Source organism: Grampus griseus (assembly GCF_964374135.1).
Source record: "Grampus griseus genome assembly, chromosome: 9".
NCBI classification, from domain to species: domain Eukaryota; kingdom Metazoa; phylum Chordata; class Mammalia; order Artiodactyla; family Delphinidae; genus Grampus; species Grampus griseus.
The window spans coordinates 70,155,111-70,164,928 of NC_139003.1; the positions used below are offsets into that span (position 1 = coordinate 70,155,111).

Sequence of the window (9,818 nt, forward strand, 5' to 3'; positions counted from 1 at the left end):
GCAGACTTTTTATTGGTTTCCCCTACAAGAGACAATAACGTAAGTTTTAAAATATAAATCTGAAGTCATCTGAGAGGCAAGGAAGAAAGATTAAAATTAAATGCTTAATCAAAAGGTACTACACCACCACCTAAAATCTACTACCATGGCAGTAGCAGGCTAAGATTTAGCTACAGCAAAAACATCTGATGAAAATTTTAGAGACTATATAGCAGGAAGTGGATTTGCTTTCCAGAAGACTGGTACACTGATAATTTGGATCCAACAGGATGTTTGACCAGGAAAATGTCAAGATGATTAGAAGTAAAACTAAATCAAAAAGAACAGGTACACTGGAGAATCCAAAACATGTACTCTCCAAACAGATGGTGACAGATTTATCTTCTTCCTCTCGTGAAGCATTTGCTGCACTTTGCAGCCTTTTCTCATAATCCTACCCAATGGCTGTTCAAGCTGAAAGCTGCTGCTCTCGCCTTGCAGATGGCTCAGCAACCACGTGAACTAGGTTTGGGTTGCACAGGACTCTTGATTAATTTAGCACGGATCTTGGAGAACTTGTGACAAATGGGGAAGAGGGGAGGAGAATACAGGGAATAAGAGGGGGTTGATGGGATTGAGATGTGGTGGTGGTGGATTGGGTTGGTTGCATTTTTAGTTGTTCTGAACAAAGTGAACCCTGAAGCATTCACATGTAAAGTAGTCTAAGTTTCCCCAATTAATTTCATACAACTCCACACAACACCTTCAAAGTCTGAAGTCAGCAGCTGAACTGTAGTTACAGCTGCAAGGCTCACAAAATCATCAAAGAAACCAGAATGAGACAACCCAGATAGGATATTCCAGCAATTATTCTTAATCTGTCTTTCTCCAATCTAAAATAAGCATCTAATATACATGATGTGGGATGTAGAAAGCCATGCTGGAACAAACAGGGTCTTCTGCCGAACTTTTCATCAAACACAAAGGGAAACCAACGGTCAGGGTATATTTTTATTTTATCTTATTTTATTTAAAATACAACAACCTCAACGTTATTCTGTCACAATGGGACATGGCTGAACAGGTAGACGACAGATTCCCCATTGTGAGTTCTTCTGATGGCTTCGGCAAGGATCATGGAGATGTCGATCACCTGTATTTTGGAGCAATGCTTCACCTTATCCTCCTAAGGTATGGTATTGGTGACTACTACTGCTTCAAAGCCTGCACTGTTGATGTGAGTAATGGCCGGGCCAGAAAAGATTCCGTGAGTCAAGATCGCATAAACTCTGGTGGCTCCAGCTGAGAAAAGTTTGTCAGCTGCATAGCAGATTGTATCACAAGGGTCAGCCATGTCATCCACAAGGATAGCCACACAATCCTTCACATATCCCACTAGTACCTTTCGGTCCACTTCATTGGCCTTCTTCGGTTCTTTGTGAATCAAGGCAAAGTCCACATTCAGTCTTTCTGCAACGGCGGTCACTCCCTTAGCTCCACCAACATCTGGAGAGACAATCATGCCGTTCCTCCACTCAGAGATATTTTCCTTTATCCACTTCAGGACAGCTGGATCTGCATACAAATTGTCTACTGGGATATCAAAAAAGCCCTGAATTTGAGAAGCGTTGGCCCATCGTGATGATACGATCTGTACCTGCTATAGACAGCGTATTTACAAGTTTGGCGGAGATTGCGGCTCGGCTCTTATCCTCCTTATCCTGCGGGCACAGGGGAAGCACGGGATGACTGCAGTAACTCGGCTGGCTGGAGCAATCTTGCAGGCATTAATCATGATGAAAAGCTCCATTCGATTGTCGTTGATTTCGCCACAACCACTCTGCAATATGTGGACATCCCCTCACACTCTCGCCTATTTCCACGCAGGTCTCCTGGTTGCTAAATTTCTTAGTCACCACCTTGCCCAGCTCCTGGCCCAATCGGTCGGCAGTTTTCTGGGATAAGTCCTGGCGGGAGCTGCCGCTGAAGATTTTGATTGGCATTTTGGTCAACTGCCCTAGGCTCTCTACGTCCGGTGATCACCCCTGCAGTTGAGAAAGGAACAGAGGTCAGACCACAGACTATTCCAGCTCCTAGAGAGGCGCGAGAGCTCCGGTTGTTACTCAGCTGTTCCGGTCTCTTCCGGATGTGCGCCGCTCTAAACTGCCTTCTGGGTCTTCAAAAAAAGAAAATTCCTTCTTGGCATCCAGTTCACGCTTCAAAACTAAAGAATCAAATCTTGGGCTTCCCTAGTAGTGCAGTGGTTGAGAGTCCGCCTGCTGATGCAGGGGACGGGGGTTCGTGCCCCGGTCCGGGAGGATCCCACGTGCCGCGGAGCGGCTGGGCCCGTGAGCCGTGGCCGCTGAGCCTGCGCGTCCGGAACCTGTGCTCCGCGGCGGGAGAGGCCACAACAGTGAGAGGCCCGCGTACCGCAAAAAAAAAAAAAACCAAATCTTTTTTCAGTTCGTGGATTTTTTTTTTTCCTCCTCTATTAGTGCTTGTATTAGTTTCCAAGGGCAGCTTAAATCTGAATATGTAAAAATGTAAAATTTCTACAAGGCAAAACACGTAGCTTTGAAAGGAAAGTTCTGGACTGGAGGAAATGTGGAGAACGTGCCCAGAGTTCTTCCAACTGCGTGAGAAAAAGATAAGTAGGAACAAACGTATGAAAAAATGCTACAAATCAAGAAATTGACTTTCATTTTCACATACCAGGTAAGCCAAAATTATAAAATAGATAACTCCTTCTAGTCTAATGGAAAGTGTAAGTGTGTAGATTTTGCAAGGGAAATTGAGTACATAACATACGGCTCAACGTGTCTTCTAGGAATCTACTCAATAGAAAGATTCACAAAGTATATTGATAACAGTATTTTTTGCTGTATTAATCCATTTAGTCAGTATTTCCCGAGGTGTTCTGTGTCAGGTGTTGCCCCATTTACAGGGTATAAGATGATGAATGACAAATAGTAACCTCTCTAGAATTGCTTATAAAAGCAAAATATGGAAACCAAAAATGTCTGTCAATAGCTAAATTATCAGATAATGTATTGTACATACACAGGCAGCCATTAAAGAGACCGCAGTAGTCATATGGAAGAAGTCATATGGAAGTGTCTCCAAAATATTTTATTTACTTTTTTTCATTTAAAAATTTTATTTATTTTTTTATTGGAGTATAGTTGCTTTACACTGCTGTGTCAATTTCTGCTGTACAGCAAAGTGAATCATATACATATATCCCCTCTTTTTTGGATTTCTTTACCATTTAGGTCACCAGAGAGTACTGGGTAGACCTCCCTTTGCTGTACAGTAGGTTCTCATTAGTTATCTATTTTATACATAGTAGTGTATATATGTCCATCTCAATCTCCCAATTCATTCCACCTCCTCCCCCTTCCCCCTTGGCGTCCATAGGTTTGTTCTCTACATCTGTGTCTCTATTTCTGCTTTGCAAATAAGATCATCTATACCATTTTTCTAGATTCCACATATATGCATTAACATACGATATTTGTTTTTCTCTTTCTGACTTACTTCACTCTGTATGACAGTCTCTAGGTCCATCCACGTCTCTGCAAATGACACAATTTCATTCCTTTTTATGACTGAGTAATATTCCATTGTATATATGTACCACATCTTCTTTATCCATTCCTCTGTTGATGGACACTTAGGTTGCTTCGATGACCTGGCTACTGTAAATAGTGCTGCAGTGGACATTGGGGTGCATGTTTCTTTTTGAATTATGGTTCTTGGGTATATGCCCAGTAGTGGGATTGCTGGGTCATATGATAGTTCTATTTTTAGTTTTCTAAGGAACCTCCATACTGTTCTCCATAGTGGCTGTATCAAGCTATATTCCCACCAACAGTATAAGAGGGTTCCCTTTTCTCCACACCCTCTCCAGCATTTATTGTTTGTAGATTTTTTGATGATGGCCGTTCTGACCAGTGTGAGGTGATCCAAGATATTTTTAAATGTAAAAAAATCATTCACAAAAATATGCATAGTATGATATTTATGTGTTTAAAATTAAGTAATAGTCAAAGCATCAAATCATTAAGGAAGTCCTTTTTATTATGATTACCTTTGCAGAGGGGAGTAGGTTGGTTGTACTTGGGGATGAATATGTCACAATTTATTGACATCTATTAATGTAGTATTGAACTTTCATTACTTTTATAATTTAAAAAAGACTAACAAAATATATATGTCTTTTTTAGGAAATTTTAAGTACACAGTTTCCAAATGCATTGGGGGTTGGAGTAAGGGCTAAGAAGTAGTAGAGATCATAGATACCAGGAATTTCAACAATAAACTGTGTCATAAAAGTAGTGGAAACATCAGATAGAGATCATAAAGTTTTATCCTACTAATTGTGTGTTTAACATTTGGTTCTGGGATATTTTTATTTAGCCTAAAACCAAATCATCATTTTATAATATTTTGAAATTACTAAATAATTTGTTGAATGTATCTTCACACCCCACTTTTGAGCTTCCCTGCTGGGTTTGGTTCATGGATAGGATAAGATCAGGAATGAGGTAAGGAATGGGGGGAGGCAACAGAAATGGATAAGATTTGGCAATTTCTGTGAAACACATTGCTAGAAAACAGTGTTTTTATATATTAAATGTGCTTAGTATAAAACATAAAAACAGCTATGTCAAAAAGGCTAAATCAAAATGTCCTGCTGCTGATCCAACCACATCTCTGGAGACATCAACATGCTTTTCTCTTCAGTTCAAACTCTTCATGGTTGACCGTATATGCAGGCTCATTTCAGTCCACAACTCTTCATTCATGTTCTTTCCTATTATAAAATCAACAGACCCACCTATACAATATAATTCTCATCTTCAGCCAAGACTACATACAGTGATTTCTAAAGAAAATTCTGTCTTAATTTAGCAACACTAAAAAGTACTTGCAGCTTTAATTAAAATGATTCTTAGTGTTCTAAATGTGTCACACATTTTTCAGTTTTTAAAGAAAAACAAAACAGGTTTTTAAATCGACTTATTATTACTAAATTGGACTGAACGCTAATGTAAACTTTAAAAACCGATAGTTGCTTGCGTTTTCCTTGAGGTGTTAAGCAGGAGAAATTTTTGTGTTGCTGCCATTTTTGATCCATGCTCTGGCTGTTGCAACACCTCACAGTTTCAGGGATTTGTCTAGAATCATAAAATGTTAAAGATGGAAATGACCTTAGAAACCACCCGGTCTAGCATCCTAATTCACAGACAGGGAACCGAGGCCCAGAGAAACGAAGCAAGTTGCCTGGGATCTAACAGCTAATTAGAGAGAATATGGATTAGAACGCAGAATCCCTGAATTTCCAAACAGGGCTTTTCTCACTATACCATGTCTAGGCCTTTTCTTTGAGGTTTATCAGAATGAAGGAAAAAATCAAAAGGTTATGTAGAAATTGTTGCACAAAATTTTACTCTTTCGTCGAACAACTACAACAAGGAACAAAACTCCAAAGCTGAGACTGGAAAATTCTTTTGCTTTTAAGAATTATTTCCAGAAAGAAATGAACGATTAGCAGTGTCATGGAAATATCTTCATTACTCTGATATTTCTGTTACATGGGTCTATTGTAAGGGGATTTAGCTCCTGTTTATTTTAGTCTCTGTAGGTTGAGAAAGACATCTATCTTATCATTGACTGTTTCTGACAAAGGTTATAGGTAGGAATGATGCCCATTGAACAACACATTCTCTCTATTTAAGATGTTGCTAATAAATTACTCTGGAAACAAAAATTGTGGCATAGAGAAAATGCCTTATCTTTCTCCTTCCCAAGGCAAGCATATTTAAATGTCATCTCTACAGGTCTGTGAGAATTGTTGTATTTTGAAGGTCTTTTGAGTTAATACCCAGAATATATCTATTACCTTGGGAATAGTTTCTTGCTTTACCGATTATTCTTTTACCCTTCACGATTCCAACATAAATAATTCAAAGAGAGCCCTGATGCAGCTTGATCAACTAAGGAGAAAAGAAAGTCAGTCGGTTCTTTCAGAAAGTGGAGAAAAATAGTTGTTGTATTATAAGTAAAATAAATGCTTTCACTAAACACGCTTGCAGTTGACAAAATGCTAGATGCTTAGGTGACAATTACAGGTCTTTGATAAACTGTCAAATCTTGTCACAACACATGTTACAAACAAGGACAGATTTAGATGTTCTTTATGGCAGCTTTGTGTAGTTTGAGAATGTATGGCAGTTAATTTCCAAAAGGAACATGTTTTTCTTTCCAGCCGTTATCTGCTTGTTTATTAGGAAGAGTTTCTTTGTGCCTTTAATCCTCGTTTGACTCAGAGTTCCAGATCATTATTGTAACATTACCTTACCTCATTTCTTTTGTTCATAATAATCATCTATAATACTTTGAGAAGACAGTTTCCCACAGAGCTTTACATTGGTAGAAATGCTTTAAAGTTTGTTTTGTGATTGTTTACAATTTAGGTTGACTACCGTGTTTGTTTACTGAGTTTTTAGTTGGAAATCTGTCATTTTATACAATAGACGTGAAGATGGTGATTAGGTAAATAAATATGAGTGAAACAAATAGGAGAAAAAGACAAAATTTTGTTACTCAGAAATGCGACTTTAATTTTGAGTATTATGTTAGACTCGTGACGGTATTTTTGAAACACACTTTGGAATTAAAAAAAAATTTCTAATGAACTTAAAAATCTTAGTATGAAATAATAGTCTTGGAATAATAATGAGGTTAGGTGTGCTGAATAATACATAATTGTAATGACAGATAAGGCAATGTATGGAGAGGTTCCATAACTAGTAAATTGCAAATAAGAAAATATCTCCCTAATATTTATGTGAAATATTTTTAAGTATTTTAAAGCAGGTATGGATCTTTCCCTTCTCATGTAGAATATTAGTTTCATGAAATTAGTAAAAAGATACTCATGTTAATTATATTTTGACAAAATGCAAGCTCCATTTATGCTATTTAAACCTATTTTAAGTACTTTTTATTTTTTCTCTTCCATTATGATAATTTATTTAATCTTCATAATAAACATTAAACCCAGTTGTCCATTCACATGAGAAAAAAAGAGTGCAGCGTGGTTTGAAATGGTTCAGTGATTCTCCAACTTCAAGGGCAGCAGGGGACTTCCCTGGTGGTCCAGTGGTTAAGACTCTGCACCTCCACTGCAGGGGGCATGGACTCAATCCCTGCACACCAAAAAAAAAAAAAGAAAATTATATTAAGATTCAAGGGCAGCAGGATCACCAGTAGGGAGTGTGAGATATAGATTCCTGAGCCTCATCCCCAGAGTTACTGATCAGTAGGTCCAGGGTGGAAACTCAGACTTCATGTTTCTTACAAGACACCAGGTAATGCTGATGCTGCCATTCTGGTGTCCACACTTCTGAGAACCACTGGTATGCATCATTAACATTTATTTATTTTGGGAAAATAAAAGGTAATAGTTGATTTATTTTGCTTCTGCTCATTTCACTAGCCCTTGTAATTTTGCATATTTTATTTGGCTTCTAGATCTTTTCATGTTCTTTTCTACATATGAATAGTGCTTTTGAATATCACATAATTCTTTATGAACAGTACACATATATCCTTCAACTTAAAATACCTGTATTATGTTACAGAAATACTTTGACCAATATGTGTAAGATGTGAATTCTTGTTATTTGGGGAGTTTTAAAAATCCATTAGATATTTGAACATCTAAAAATTAATTTCTACCTATTAGCACACTAAGAATTGATTGAAATTAAGAGGCTCTCCTATTTATTATCCCATTTCTCCTCCCTCCTTGAGCCTCTTACAGTGTTCATCACTGAGAAGGATCTTTTTGTCAAACTCTGAAAACCACTTGTCTGTCCATGATGATACCAAGTATTGTACAGAGTGAATACTTGCTGATTTGATTTGATGTTGCCTTTTGGGAGGAAACCATTTTTCAGACTCTCCAACTTATGCTGGTTCAACTAACAATTTTTCAACTTTACCATGGTGCAAAAGCAATATGCATTAATTAGAAACTAAACTTCGAATTTTTATCTTTTCCTGGGCTAACAATATGTGGTACAGTACTCTCTTGTGATGCTGGGCAGGGGCAGCAGCTGCAGCTCCCTGTCAGCCATGAGATATGCACTTACAACAAATTTCTACCGATACAGCTGTTCAGTTTTTCACTTTCAGTACAATATTCAATAAATTACATGAGAGGCTTTGTGTTAAATAATTTTGCCCATAGACTAATGTAAGTGTTCTGAGCACATTTAAAGTAGGCTAGGCTAAGCTGTGATGCTTGGTAGGTTAGGTTATTAAATGCATCTTTGACTTAATGATATTTTCAATTTACAGTGGGTTTATAGGGATGTAACCACATCGTAAGTTCAGGAAGGTCTGTATATCAGTTTATAAACAAAACGAAACAAAACAATAAGTAAAAACAAAAGAATTTCTCTATTTAAATATATGTTAGAATGAGTAGACCCCTATGGACTACATATTGTTCTTCCTCAAGGGTATTTTGTTCCCATGTACTCCCACATACATTTTAGAATTTTGTTGGGATTTTGATTGGAATTACATTAAATCTGTAAATCAATTAGGGAAAATTGACATTATAATATTAAGTTTGCAAATCCATGGACATGCTATTTCTCTTTTAAATTACTCTTTAAAATGACAGTAAGTTCCTGTAATTTTTCTCAGATATACATTTTTCCATTTTTCCAGGTACTTCATTTTTATATGATTTAAATGATATCTACTGGAAATTGTATTTTCTGTTACACAGTAATATAGTTCATAGTTTAAATTTTGTGTCCATTCTTTTTTTTTTTTTAACATCTTTATTAGGGTATAATTGCTTTACAATGGTGTGTTAGTTTCTGCTTTATAACAAAGTGAATCAGTCATACATAAACATATGTTCCCATATGTCTTCCCTCTTGCGTCTCCCTCCCAGTGTCCATTCTTAAAAGTCATTTGTGGATTTTAAAAGTTTCTATATAGGCCATATATCATCTGGAAATAAATGACAATATGGCTCTTTGATCTATTTCTTATACTTTTCCCCCTTCTTGCCTTGTGATGCTGGTTAGGACCTCTAATGTCACGTTGACTAGAAATGGTGACAGTGGCCATTCTTGACTTACTTCTAATCTGAAAAGGGAAAACTTTTAATATTTTGCCATTATGTATGATGTTTGTGTGTTGTATTTTATCAGGATATACTCTATAAGGTTGTTTCCTGTTATTAGTTTGTTGAAAGTTTCTTCTTCGTTTTTTTTTTTTTGATCAAGAAAGGGACTTGGATTATGTCAAGTGCTTTTTTTCTGCATCTTTCATGATTATAATATGATTTTTCTTGGTTATCCTCTTAATATTGTAAATTACAATGGTTTCTTTTCTAATGTTAAACAGACCTCATTCATGGGATCAACCCAATTTAATCATGATATATTGTCCTTTTTATGTATTACTTGATTCAGTTAGGTAATATTTTATTTAGAATGTCTTCATGTATCTTTATGAGAGAATTTGGCCCATAATCCTTTGTCTGTACTTATTAGGTTAAGAAAACAAGATTATACTAGCTATGTATGAGTTGGAGAGCATTTCATCTTTTCTATCCTATGGAAAAGTTGTAGAAATTATGACATTAAGTGGAACTGGACCAGAAGATATTTGACTACTTATTCGATTTCGCTAATGGTTATCAGTTACATTTAGGTTATAGATTATTGGTTATATTCAGATTTCCATTTTTTGGTCAGTTTTGTTGTTTTATTTTTCTACAAAATTTCCTACTTTATCTAAATTTT

The 9,818-nt window shown here is 36.5% G+C and overlaps 1 protein-coding gene across 1 annotated transcript; it reads right to left on the minus strand.

Moving 5' to 3' along the window:
• Positions 1-1,037: 1,037 nt before the first annotated feature.
• Positions 1,038-1,982, minus strand: PRPS1L1 (phosphoribosyl pyrophosphate synthetase 1 like 1; the record flags this gene model as incomplete). The annotated part of the gene is given in 5 exon segments (XM_082662423.1): positions 1,038-1,165; positions 1,169-1,613; positions 1,615-1,705; positions 1,708-1,841; positions 1,843-1,982. Coding segments are annotated over 5 exon segments (936 nt in total). The 3' UTR covers positions 1,038-1,039.
• Positions 1,983-9,818: the final 7,836 nt, after the last annotated feature.